The following is a 14,171-nucleotide window of genomic DNA, read 5'->3' as shown; positions in this document are numbered from 1 at the left end:
TGGGAGACTTTGGTCTTAATGGCATCATGATGAGCAATTAAATTGGAAATTTCTTTTTTCCCCAACATAAGGTTATTGACTACTCTCTCAGAAAGAAATACCCATTCTTCATTTCTAGCAACCAGTTTTACATAAAGAATCAGACACAAACTGCTTTAGAAGTTAGATACAAACTGCCACCTAGCCAGCCAAGTACTATAATGGGGAAGAACTTGGAATCAGAAACACCTGAATTCAAATTGAACCTCAGACACTTTCTACCTGTGTGATCCTAGGCAAGTCATTTAATCTCTCACCTCAGTTTCCTTATCTGTAAAATGAGGATAATAATAGCGCTTGCCTAATAGAGTTGTTGTGAGGATCAGAGGAGATTATCTATGTACTGTGGTTTGCAAATCTTAAAAGTATTATATAAATGCTATTTATCTATTATCATTATTATTATTTAAAAACAAGCACCTTATAACCTGGACATTATATTTAAAAAACAATAACATTTGACCTGGAAAAAGGCTTTAAAGAGCATCATTCACATCAATATGTTCTAATTTCTCCAGTTTTATAGTTAGGAATTTTTTCCCTTAGATAAACTGGAATATGCAGGCTTCAATTCAAAGCTATTTCTACTTCTTCTAACCTCAGCAGATTCAAAAAAGATTGTTCTTATGCTTATTAGTGGATAAATGACTTTTACAAATAAAGTAGCTTTGGAATATTGGGGTGGGAGGAAAGGGACACAATTTAACTGAATGTATTTTGGTTGAATAAGTCATTGCAAGAATGCCCTCATTTAAATAATGGAAATGCTATAAATCTGAACTAAATTAAGATTCTCACTCTACAGAAGTTGGTCAACGTGTCACCAGATCTCCCAAAGCTTATCAATTCTATGAATGTCCAACAACCAAAGGAAAATGAAATTGTCCTTCTGAGTGGATTATCTTCAGGAAACCTCCATGCTGATTTTGAAGTTTCTAAGGTAAGAATGATAAAATCATCTTAGTGGGGAGGGAAGGAGGGAGGTGGAATCTCCTTCAGAGACAACCATGCTTTTTGCAGATTAAATCAAAAATAAGAGCTTACCGTATCCTAATTCCTCCAACATGAGCCAAAAAAGGCATTTGTGAGCAGTACCAAAAATACCAACGCTCATTTTTGAAGACTAACAGGCTTAAATACAAAAGCAGATCACAAGTGAAATTTCTTTAGATGTTGAGATCAAAGAAGTTTTATCTGTCTTACAGAACAATGTTCATTTGTATTCATACTGCGCATTGTTGGTGGGCTATCAAACATTTTAATGTCCTTCACTTTTTTATAGGAAGAACCTTAAACAAAGCCTAAATATAATGTAATTTACTTTAGTCCATACAGAAAGTTATTGGTAGGTCAGTTGTACATTCCAATAACCTCTTGTTCCTAGCAGTTAATCACTAGAGGAGGATAGAAAGGGGGGAAAAGGGAAATGAGGAGAATCAGAAGGGAAAGAAAGGAAGGATGAGAATTAAGTCATAATCCTATGCAATTTGTAAGGAGACAAGTGTTTTCTAAGTCTTGGTGCCCTAATACAGAAGAGAAAAGTTAATCATTGGTGGCTTTGTTTATTTTTACACATGCAAATCTTCAAAATCAACATTTTTAAGTCTATGGTTAATTAGTAGATTTCCCCACTGCTTTCCAGATTTTTGTCCAACTCAGAAAGATTAGGGACCATTTCATAGTTAAATTAACTTAAAATGTTGGGAATGATAACCTTAAGGATTACATTCAATTGAAATCTGCTATAAAACATCTCAAATTGGTAGAATCAAGTCCTAGGAATTATATCACTAATTGGTGAAGATTTATGGCTCACAGATGCCTAGAATTATAGAACTGGAAGGGATCTTAGATGTCATCTAACCCAGCCCCCCAGTTTGATGCAGTACTACTTACTATCTATAACTCCCAGATGGTCATCCAGGCTCTATAAACATTGCAAGTGAGGAAGAATTTGCTATCTTAGTGTATCTAAGCTGCCCTTAGAATCCCTAGCTTCCTTCAAAGCTCAGCTCTAGCAGGCCCACCTCCTACAAAAGCCCTGTCCCCAGCCCTCGCCTCCCCCCACCCCCACACAATTGCTAGTGCTACCCCTCACCAGAAATTACTGCATATCTATTTTGCTGATATTTTGCATTACTTTTTGGTGGACATGTTGTTTTATCACCCAACTTTTAGCAGAATATGAGTTTCTTGAGGGCAGTGACTGCTTCTTTTTTAAAAGTCTTCATTTTATAGTTTTTAGACCATTTTTAGTCTTTGCATAGAGCAGAGAGGCGGTGCAATGGATAGAGCACTGGGCCTGAAGTCAGAAAGACACTTTTTCCTGGGTTCAAATCCAGCCTCAGACACTTACTAGCTCTGTGACCCTGGGCAAGTCACTTAACCCTGTTTGCCTCAATTTCCTCAGCTGTAAAATGGGCTAGAGGAGGAAATGGCAAACCATTCCAGTATTTTTGCCAAGAAAACCCCAAATGGGGTCAAGAAGAGTCAAATACGACTGAAAATTGCAACCACAAAAGTCTTTGTATTCCTAGAGTCTAACAAAATATCTGCCACATAGTAGGTGTTTAATAAAAGTTTGTTCATTTAATAACATTGCTGCTATAAAATATAGTGATTTCAAGTATGATCGGAAAAGTTGGGGTATTTTATCATTAAATAAAGAGTAATCTCAGGTCAGACAAGAAAGCCAAAATAGTGGGATGTAAGGGAAAGTGATGCTGTAATAGCATCTCTGATCTCTGAGTCCCTTAAGCTAATAGCTTAAGGTCTTTGAGTCTCAGGCCTAGAATTGAATTCCTACCTCCACCCCCAGTCCCCCCTGCCCCCATAATGAAGCAATTAAAAGAAACAACTATAAACACCTAATTCTCCAGGATGTAATAGTAACCAAAGAATGTTATTCAACTTAACAGTAAGATTTCAGGTGATATGGCTATTACTTCCAATGTCAGGTGAATTCAGCAAAGTTGAAAGTTGTTAAGTTACTCATTCACACAAAAGCTTTCATAGCCCTGTTGTTGATATCCTTTACTTCATTAATGTAAGTTCAGTAAAAAAAAAAAAAAGATTTTTAAAATATATTTCCATCAAATAAGTCATTTGATGGAGAATGCCATTTCATTTCATACAAAAGGAAATGTTTAAAGTCCTGCTTAAAGTCAACTTGACCCTTGTAACCATATGAGCTGCTCAGGAAACCACAGGCAATAGAACTCCTTTACATTAGGGAACAGAATGTACCTGGCCTTGATGAGCCCACCAGCTTTTACCCGTCTTTGGTGGTATGTCAGGAGATAGATGTCACTGAAAGAAATCCACCAAAGGGTGAGCTTGTTACAAGGAGGCACTAATGTATTTGACTGTGAAAATTAAAATCTTTAAAATGTTTGAAATTCTCTAAAGAGTTTAAGATGTCATGCACCCCAAAGTGGTAATGATGGACCCTAATATAGGGCTGACAAAGTCAAGCTTAGAATAACAGATGTTTCAAAAACCCTGCACTGCAATTTGAACAAACCAAAATTGAAAAACTGCTCCCCCCCAAAAAAAAAAACCACATAGCACATCTGTGCCTCCAGCAAGGTCTTGAATTATTTTTTTCTTTCCTCTATATTTCTCATTTCCAGAGGAGTTCTCATTTATGTGGGGGGAAAAATGAGTAGGTTGGTAGGGCTGGCCCTGGGCAAAATTATGCAGTAAGCAAAAGTTGTCTTCTTTGATTCCCTCCCACTGGGTTTTGGGGTTTTGTTTTGTTTTTTTGAGCACTCTGCCCTCTTGTTCCCAAATTTCATGTCCTAAACCAGATTCTCAATTTTTGCATGTTTCAGCCCCCTTAATGCTTATGATTTCCCCCAGCTGCACTATATCTAGACTGAGTGTTTAAATTCCAGACTTCTTTCACCTTATGTACAAGGACAGACTGTCTGACATCATTAATGGGTTCCAAGAAAACATCGTGTTAGGGAAAATAATGATGCAGCGGTCAGTTAGGAACATTTGATCAAATGTAGAAGCAACATGGTGCCATAGACAAAGTGCTAGGGTTTGGAACCAGACCTGTTAGACGTCAGCTCAAAACCTCATTTATGTCACTTCATTGGCAACCATGGGCAGGTCACAAACTCTTTAGGTCTCCATTCCTCATCTTTAAAATGGGCAGCAGGGTGGGCTAGATAATATCTAAGGTCATCTCAGCTCTAAATCCAAGAACCTATGTTCTAGCATGACAGTGAAATTTTTGTGAAATTAAAGGCAGGTTTGGTTACAATATAGTAAAAAAAAAAAATTACTGCAAAGTGAAATTGTTTGGGAAACTTTGGACACAATCATAAGGATTGCACTCCATTCTGCATACCACACTTTAGAAAGACATCAATAAACTGCAGTGTCCAGAAAAGCACAACCACAAAGGTAAAGGGCCTTGAGATAATTCCATAACATTTGAAGGAACTGGGGATTTTTTGCCTAGAGAAGAGACATGAGAAGTGTTTTGGAGTATTTGAAGAACTATCCCATGAAAGAAGGGTTAGGTGTTTTTTTGTTTGTTTGTTTTGTTTTGTTTTTTCCTGCTTGGTACCAGCAGGAAAAAGGCACCATCATGCTTCAACCAACTCCTTACTTCCTTTAAAGTTCATTGTTCACCTTATACATTTAGAGACACCCAAACTCCCCAGAGGGAAGGCACCAGAGCACAGAACTAGAAATGATGGGTATCTGGTTCAGAGAAGCAAAAGCAGGCTTGAGACTAGTAAAGCTTCCTAATACTGAGAGCTATCCACAAGTGGAAGAGTAGGATGGACTATCTGGGTGGGTAATGGGTGCCTCTTCACATAAGGTCTTCAAACAAATGCTGGATGACCACTTACTGGAAATAATAAAGATAAAGATAATAATAATAATAATAATAACATTTATGGAGCACTTTATGGCAAATTGCTTTACAAAGGCTTTCCCATCTGATCCTCAAAACAACCCTATGTGGTACGTGCTATTATTATCTCTCTTTTTACAGATAAGGAAACTCAGACTGAGAGAACTGAAGTAACTTGCCTAGGGTCAGTGTCTGGGGCAGGCTTTGAATTCAGGTCTCTTCTGACCCCAAGTCCAACATGCCACACATACTGTGCCCCCTACCTTTCTCTGCACATGACAGAGGTTGTACAAGTCACCAAAGAAAAAAAGATGGAAGGACTTTGCTCCACATTTGGAGATGTTATAGTATCTGCAAAAGCAGCTAGAGTTCCTTAATCTAAAATCACTATCTTTATCCTGCCATATGGAATTAGAAGATTTGTGTTAAAATCCCAGCTCTGGTCTTTGCTACCTCTGTGACACTGAACAAGTCACTGAACCTTGATAAGCCTCTGTTTACTAGCTGCAAATAGGGGTTAAGTGACTTGTCTAGGATCACACAGCTACTAAGTGTCTAACATCAAATTTAAGATCTCATCCAACTAAATCCATGATTCTATGATCAGGACAGAGTGCATGCGTCACTCTGTGCACATTATGGGAAAAGATTCATTCTAACTCTGATTCTAGGAATACGTTTCACTATGCATAATGACTTCCATATCCATGAAGAAAAAACAGGAGTCAGTTCAAGAATTTTAGGATAAATAGCTAGGGACCATTTGGTTATACTTGAACCAGTATTTGCCTAAAGAAAAAAGATATGCTAAGGACATTTTTTCTAATTATATATAGAAAACATTAATTAGATGCCTACTAATGAATTGGATTAGTGGCCATTTGGGGCATATTTAGGGTTAATGAGAAATCTCTTCTTTCTTCAAAAGATTTTTTTGGTTTTTCAATTATCCACAGATTACATGGCATCATGTTTACAGACTAAATACAATAGGGTGGGAATTCATTCTCCAGAAGTATTTACTTTCACAGGAGATTTCTTTGAAGACTTCCTATTCCTTCCTTAGATCATTAATGGATTGAAACCAAGATGCCTCCTCCTTATGCTTTTCTTTTTCATCTTTGAGAGAACCTCATTACTCATTTGAAAGATTCTAACTGACATCCAAGAGCCCCTTGGCAAACTAATGCTGACATTGACTAGGCCTGACTCTACAGCTGTATGTGCCTATCTTTAATTAATCACACTTGAGCAAGGAGAGTTTGATTGAAAAGTAAAAAGTTAGTAAAAGATTATCGGTCAAGAACTCATACAAAATTTTGGGCACAACTTTTCATGTTTACTATAGTATCTCATTAGAGGATCATTAACTAGCTGCTAACACACCTTCTTCTATTCTCCTACTCCTGAAGGATTCTTATCATCTTCTACACCTCACATCATCCTTCAACCAACTCCACACTCCCTTTAAAGTTCATTGTTCACCTTATACATTTAGAGACACCCAAACTCCCCAGAGGGAAGAGCACTCAATTTGGAGTTAGAAGAGATAATTCTGCCCTTTGTTAGATTCTAGGCCAAATTTGTTTTGATGGATCCTCATTAATCACATAGTGGTACAAATGAGAAATAAATTGGGGAGGAGGAAAAGGGGACAAAGAAAAAGGTGGCACTTGCCAGTTCCAAACCCAATGGGTATTCTTTAGCAAAGCCCTAATGCTTCCTGGGAAAGATGATGAAATTGTTTCCTTTTGCATGACCTCCTACTAAGCCCAGGGTTCAGTGCTCAGCCATTCTAGAACTTGATCTTATCTCAGATGGCAACAGAATGTATATGCAGAAATTAATATTCTGACAAATTCTTTGAAGGATGAAGATAAAAGTTGGAGAAAAATTACTATGGAGAATTACTTCATCTTTGACCTCAGGCACAGAACTGTGATCCAGGACCCACATTTTTGTGGCCATTTCACTTTCTCTCTATTTCCATGTTTCTGCACATGGGTGGTAAAGGAAGTAATCTCTGCCTACCAAGTGCTTTGAAAATGAAAAATGTTCATTACCTGGCTATAATTAGACACTCTGGGCCTTGTATAGCTTTACTGTAAAGGAACAGTAATAAAGGTCACCAGCCACAATCTTTGTTCATGGAATTGAACAAATCCAGCACACCCACCCAGGCATCAAACTCATGACTTCAGTCTCATTAGTACCACATTCTACTCAATTGAACTAACTACTTCAGATAAACAATGAGGATCTTTCAGAGATGGATGACTCACTTCCAAGGGATTTATATAAGACTCTCCTCATTAGAAAATGGAAGTCTATTCTCACTGGCAGAAGAACAATGTTTGACTTCAAATAAATCAATAATGTTCTTTAGTGTCACCAAAATAGAGATATAAAATGCTAAAGTGAAACAAACTGGAACTTTATTCCAATTAAATGAGGAATAACATTGACATACAACTGACTATTTCCCATATATTAAATTATCTCCTTGGCATTTTATCTTCCCAAGCTTCCTTCTTCATCAGTTAGCTCATGAGTACCACCATAAAGGATACTGCAAATTTCCAAACCGAAGTTCTATTCTTGATCCCAGAATCTGCCACAGAGATCTGTGAATGGACAGGGCGAAAATCAAGTGAGGTTTTGATTTTTCTATAACAGTTCTCTTTTCTTCTCCTAGTATCCTTGGCTGCCAGACATATGCTTGGTTCAGTGTGCGAGGGGGAACAGACAAAACAGTACCAATTGTATCATCTTTGAAATCAACAAATTTCTGATTGGCCTTGAGCTGGTGCAGGAGAGGCAACTACATCAGGAAAGCAATGTCTTCAAGCTGGAAGATGACACCAACTGCTCTGTGTCCTCAATAGAAGAGGACTTCCTCACAGCGTCGGAGCACTTAGAGGATGAGAGTGAGGTGGATGAATATAAAAACGGTAAAAGTCACCAAACAGTACCACATTCACCCAACTGAACTAACATACTTCCGATAAATAAAAAGGATCATTCAAAGATGTCTGACCTGTTTCCAAGGGACTCCTCTAAGGATGGAGTTATAAACTTAGAAAAAAAAAGTCCACCTTAAGTCTCAGAGATTCTGTGCATGTCACTTTGATTTTCTGTTCATAGAAACGATGTTGCTGATGACAGGAAGTACTGACATCAAAATGCCAATGAAATTAATATAGCAGAATGAGTTATACCCCCACCATCATCTTTTACTGGAGTTAAAGGGCATAGGTTAAGGGAAGTATGAGTTAGTATTGTTTATGAATTTAGTAGCAGCTGTAAAATGGTGTGGGTGGTGAAATGCTATCTTATACCAAGAATACTTTGTGTATATCATAATATCTTATAGATTTAGAGCTGAAAGGGATCGTTGTTGTCCAGTTATTTGTGTCTAAAAATACTCTGTGTATCATTAAAGTGTCGTATAGATTTAGAGCTGAAAGGGATAATTGTTGTTGTTCAATTATTTAGCTGTGTCCAACTCTCCATGACCTCATGCACCTCCAAGGTGTTTTCTTGGCAGAGATACTAGGGTGGTTCCTCCATTTCCTTTTCCAGTGGGCCCCTATTTTACAGATGAGGAACTCTGAAGCAAATAGGGATTAAGTGATTTGTCTAGGACCACACAGCTACTAACTGTCTAACATCAAATTTGAACTCATATCTTCCTGACTCCAAGCCCGGTGCTCTATCCACCGTACCACCTAGCTACCTTGAAAAGGATTGTAGAAGCCATCAGTTCCACCCCCCTCACTTTACTTATAAGGGAACTAAAGCACACAGGCTAAACGACTTGTGTGAGGTCACACAATTAGTGAGACCAGATTTGAACAAAGGACTTCCTGACTTCAAGTCCAGTGCCCTATCTTTAAGGTACAGATGAAGCAATATTTTCTAACTGCCAAGATTCTGAGGGTCTGATGAGAAGGGAGGCATACTCTACTACTGATTTCTCAATAGCTTCTGTAACCACAGATAGTGAACCTCCCCTTTTCCTACCACTCTCCTGCTACTCATAGAGGGGAGCCCCAGAAGCTGTTGCTAATATTCTTAAAGTTTATTCCATGAAAGATTCAGAGCTAATATCTGTAATGTGTCAGAAACTCTCTGTAGCAAGACTAACATGTGTAGCCATTGTTAGTAGTCAGGGGTGAGCGGATAGAGGTGGCGGCAATACAGGACCATGATGCTCTCTCTGGTAGCTTTCTAAAGGATGAAGCTTGTTGTTCATTATACAAATAATTTCTAACGTCCAATTTAAGTATATGTTGGACCCTCTGATAAAAGCTATATTATTGCTTGGCTTTCCAGAATCAAAGAGAAAATTTCTAAGTCTAGTGTATTTTCTTCTCTCAAAGGACACCAAAAATGCTATTATGATGGAAATTATCCAGCCTACCACCTCATAGGCATTTTTTTGTTCATTTCCTTGAAAAAAAAATGACAACTTGATATTCAAAAGCTAATGATGACTCCATTTTCTTTTCTTTAGGTTATGAAAATGTAAATATCTCAGTCAATGTTTCAGAAAGCAAGAAGTCAAAGGGAGTTACACAAGGGGATCTGAATTGCAAAAAGGGCAAATTACGTTATACTTTTGAAGAAAATTATATTTGCAAAGATAATGCCACTTCACATAAATCCTCAAGGTATCTGGAAGGAACACTGAGGAAAGCAGCAGAAATTATTTTTCCAAGTACAGATCAATTGGCCCAGCAACTGCAACAGAAAGGTGACATATCTGGGGAAGAGGGACCATCTATTAGCAATTCTGCAAAAAGCTGTAAAGGTCCAGCAGAAAGTTCTCATGCCTTGCAGACTCTGGACAAGAGATATTTGGACAGAATGGTTAAGGAAGAACTAACATCGGTATGTGACACCATCTTGAAACACAGTGGGAACCCAGACTTTGAGGAGAGTCTGAAGAATAAAGAACAATCTCATCCTTCTCTGCAAGACGAAGGCAGAACAACTGGCGAGTATGCAACAAATCTGGCAGAATCTGTCCTACAAGACGCATTTATTAGGCTGTCCCAGTCTCAACCAACAGGCCCTATGAGATCTGTGGCAAATGTCCCCACTAAAAATGCTTTGATTTCAGAAGGCTGCACGGCAGAAGACATAGAGCTCCCTAGGTCATGGCAGGAACTTCCCAAAATAGTCATTGTACAGAGTCCAGACAGTGGTGAAACTGTATCTGAATGGTCTGGGACAAACCCCCCAAGCCTTGGCCACTGGACACAGTCTGATCCTTCAGCTGACATTGCAGGTGAACTTCACAAAGAGAAATCCATCAGACCTCCCCAGAGTGCTCTAGAAGTAGCGTTAGCTTGTGCTGCTACTGTCATTGGAACTATTTCCAGTCCTCAGGCCACTGAAAGATTCAGATTAGAGCAAGAAAGCTCAGCAGCTAATGGTCAAATGTTAGGGAATGAGGAGCTTCAAAGACCAGCTGCCCAAGTACTTCAAGATGCTACAAGCATGGAATATTCATTTCCATCAGCACTGTGTGGCATGACTCAGGTGGCTAGTGCCGTCGCTGTCTGTGGTCTTGGGGAAATGCAAGAAGATAAGTGTCCCGTGGCATCAAGTGGCCTCTTGTCTGCAGCAGAGGCCTCTGCAGCAGTCACCCTCCATGGTAGCATATCCATGGGCAGTAACGTGGAGACCTTAAACAAAAGCATTGCAGAGGCCCTTCTCAAGGAGGCATCTGTGGTTCTGACTAAGCCTAATACCTACAGCAGCACTGGAAATCTCATGGAGTCGATGAACAGAAGGATTATTGAAACCACGTCCAGGCCTCAGATCTTTTGCTTAGACAAAACCCTTGGGGATGAGCTAGCAGAGGATTTATCCAATGTTATCCTGAAGCACTCACTTGAAGAAGTTAACCGGAAAAAGAAAATGATCGATTCTGAGGCCACTGGGGATCCAGACAAGAATACCCAGGACATCCTTATGGAAACTGTAAATGAACTGCTTTTCAATGTGATGTACTTCACCTTCAAGAAGATGAGCAACATCACACAGTTCAGTGAGCATCCCCTCATCTTTTCTAAGGAGAACAACAGATGGAGAGGAACAGAAATAGACCAGCAGCTAACAGAGACAGCAGCTAGTCAAACAGCCTCAAGAGCCCCTGACCATGCCAACAGTGGCACAATTAATAATTTGTACAATGCTAGTGCTGTCAAAGATCTTGCAGATGTCACACATCCAAAGAGGGATAATAATAGCAGAGGAATGCCAAACATTTTTGAAAGCCCCATGCTTCCATCAGAACTGTCTTTTAATAACAATGCCCATAATTCATTGGCTGCAAAAACATCTCTTCAGAAAAGATACCCAAAACAAACCATTGGCGATTACCCCCGAGTTCCTAATCAGAGGCTCAGTCACAATAGGAATGGACTCAGATCCTTTTCAGATCCATTACCAGGCAGTGGGACGCAAGAACTGATGTATTCTGAATCCATCATCAACCCAGATACCCAAGCAAAACGCAAGCATGACAGTCTTTTCAATACTGAGGTTCAAGGTAACCTGTCTCAACTAGGGAGCAACTCGATGCTTTCGTCTCAACCTATGCTACAAGTTAAACATTCAGCAGATAACTGCTGTGTAATAGACTTTGCTGAAGAATTAGCTGAAACTGTTGTCTCCATGGCAACAGAAATAGCTGCAATCTGTCTGGATAATTCAAATGGAAAGCAACCCTGGTTTTGTGCCTGGAAAAGGGGAAATGAATATCTGATGACTCCAAGCTTGTCCTGCCGAACTCTGAAAAGAAAGGAAACCCAGGCCAATGGATCTATTGTCAGGAAGCACAAGCCCCCTCGACTTAGTGAGATAAAAAGAAAAACTGATGAGCACCCTGAACTTAAAGAGAGGCTAATGAACAGGGTCGTGGATGAGTCTGTCAATCTCGATGATGTTCCGGACTCTGTCAACATCTTTGCGAATGAGGTAGCTGCCAAGATCATGAATCTGACAGAGTTTTCTATGGTGGATGGAATTTGGCAAGCTCAGAATCATCCTCGAAACAGGTTACTAGGTGAAAGGTTGAATCGTGTGAAAGCATCTAGCTGTGAAAGCATCCCTGAAGAGGATTCAGATTCCCGAGGATTTGTAAACAGCTTGGGTTTAATGAATACCTTGAGTCACCCAGTTAGCAGAGCCAGCTCTGTCTCCAAACAGTCCAGCTGTGAGAGCATTACAGATGAGTTCTCCAGGTTCATGGTGAATCAAATGGAAAATGAAGGGAGGGGATTTGATTTACTGCTGGATTACTATGCTGGCAGGAATGCAAACACCATCCTAACCTCAGCTCTGCAGCAGGTGTCTCGAAAGAACGGACACCTCAGTGTGAAGCCCAGCTGTCCCTCTAAGCAATCCAGCACAGAAAGTATAACTGAGGAGTTCTATAGGTACATGCTAAGGGACCTTGACAGAGAGAGTAAAGATAGCATATCCTCTAGCAGAAGCAGCCGAGACTGGGGCACCAGTTTGCTATCTCCTTCTCCCCAGTCCCCGTTTTGTTACAGACAGTTTTCTGTGCCAGAGAGTAGGTCTTCTTGTGCCAAGCTAACAGTGAACGCTCCAGTCAAGGCAAACTCTCTGGACAGCTTTGCTCAGAATGGCCAGCAAGACTTCTTAAGTGTTCAACCGGGAAACAACGTGTCTTCATCAGGCCTTTGCAAGTCTGACTCTTGTCTATATCAGAGAGGAAGGACAGACCAGATCACAAGCATGTTAATTCATGAGACGTGGACAAACTCAATTCAAGCCCTTATGCAAAAAAATAAAATCATAGCAGATGAGACAGAAGCGACAGATGCTGATCCTGTTTCGAGAGGTTCTCCCTGTCACGTAAAACAGTATGCTAACAGATTAGGTGCAAGCACTGAGGAGAACGGAAACATTCTGCTGGTGGTTCATCAGGATTCCTCTGCTTGCACAAATACAGACTCAGTAACAGAAAACAGACATCTTCCCACTGCAGCTCCAGATCAAGCAGCTCCTCCCATGGAACAAACACAAGTGGATTTTAAAAAAGGGCATTTCTCCAGCCATGACACTGGTCCAGGGAGTCACACAGGTCCATCCTCTTGCTCGAGGGAAGTGCCTTTGATTCAGATTGAAACTGATCAAAGGGATGACCTCATTGAAGAATCAGAAGCTGTTCTTTCTGAAAATATCTGCACTGGAGAAGCAAAAGAAAATGATGTGAACAAAGAAAAGGACCCTGAAATGGACAGTGGCAGAAACACAGCTGCAAGCTCCATCACAAACAACAGGTAGGTGAAGAATACTATGTGTAGTATGCCATGTGCATATGCATATTTACAACAAATAGCATTTCACCATAGATGTTGAGGATGAGAGAGGATTCAAGGAATTATCTGGTCTAGATTCCTTACCTATAGGCAGGTAATGCCTTCTTATCCCCATATCATAGATCAAACAACTGAGGCCTATGGTGGCTTTATTGTCAATCCCTACTGTAACTTTCTTTTTAGATTTACCACATATCCACAAGAGCATTAAATACGAGCTCATTTCAATATTCCTTTCTTTCTCCTATAATTGAAGTATTTGAAAGCAAGAAATGACACAAATATCCTTTTAAAAGTATTTAGGAATTGGAAAGATGACTTCAAATTAAAAATCATAAAGTTCTTCTAATTCATAATACTTCAGAATCAAATAACTCAAAAGTCATCTAGTCCAAAATCTTACTTAAGACAGAATTTTACCCTTCTATATCATTTCCAACAAGTAGTCACTCAGTCTACTTGAGTACTTCCAAGAACAACAAACTCACTACTTCATGTGGTAGCTCTGGACATAGACATTTTCCTTACTCAGAACCAAAATCTGACTTTTTGTAACTTCCATCTACTGATCCTCCTTTTGCCCTCTGGATCAAACAAAGTCTAACTTGGATGTCCTTCAAATGCTTAAATGCTGGGAATAGCTCCCTAAGCCTCTGAGAGTAAAGATGCACAGTGGTTCTGTTCTTCATGTAACCTGGTTTCAGGTACTCTCACCATCCTGATCACACTCTTCTGAATGTATTCCAGTTTGTCAGTGTTCCACTAAAATCCCATACCCAGAACGGAATATAATAATGTAGATGAGGTTTGATAAAGAGAATGCTAGGACTCACTTATATTAATATAGCCTAAGAGAACATTAGCAGTCTAATTTAATCTTGTTAGTTATGGATATT

General features: G+C 39.5%; 1 protein-coding gene across 2 annotated transcripts in view; it reads left to right on the top strand.

Annotated features, from left to right (window-relative positions):
- Positions 1 to 14,171, top strand: part of SPHKAP (SPHK1 interactor, AKAP domain containing) — a 173,938-nt gene that overhangs the window by 140,993 nt on the left and 18,774 nt on the right. For both annotated transcript variants that reach the window (XM_027875705.1, XM_027875704.1), the window contains exons 5-7: positions 845 to 979; positions 7,611 to 7,866; positions 9,432 to 13,236. In XM_027875705.1, coding sequence (XP_027731506.1) covers positions 845 to 979; positions 7,611 to 7,866; positions 9,432 to 13,236 — 4,196 coding nt within the window. The remainder of the gene's footprint in view (positions 1 to 844; positions 980 to 7,610; positions 7,867 to 9,431; positions 13,237 to 14,171) is intronic.

The sequence above is a fragment of the Vombatus ursinus genome, unplaced genomic scaffold (assembly GCF_900497805.2).
Source record: "Vombatus ursinus unplaced genomic scaffold, bare-nosed wombat genome assembly UNPS02014810.1, whole genome shotgun sequence".
NCBI classification, from domain to species: Eukaryota; Metazoa; Chordata; class Mammalia; order Diprotodontia; family Vombatidae; genus Vombatus; species Vombatus ursinus.
Note: the sequence above shows the minus strand (reverse complement) of the source record. Positions and strands in the feature narration are given on the sequence as shown.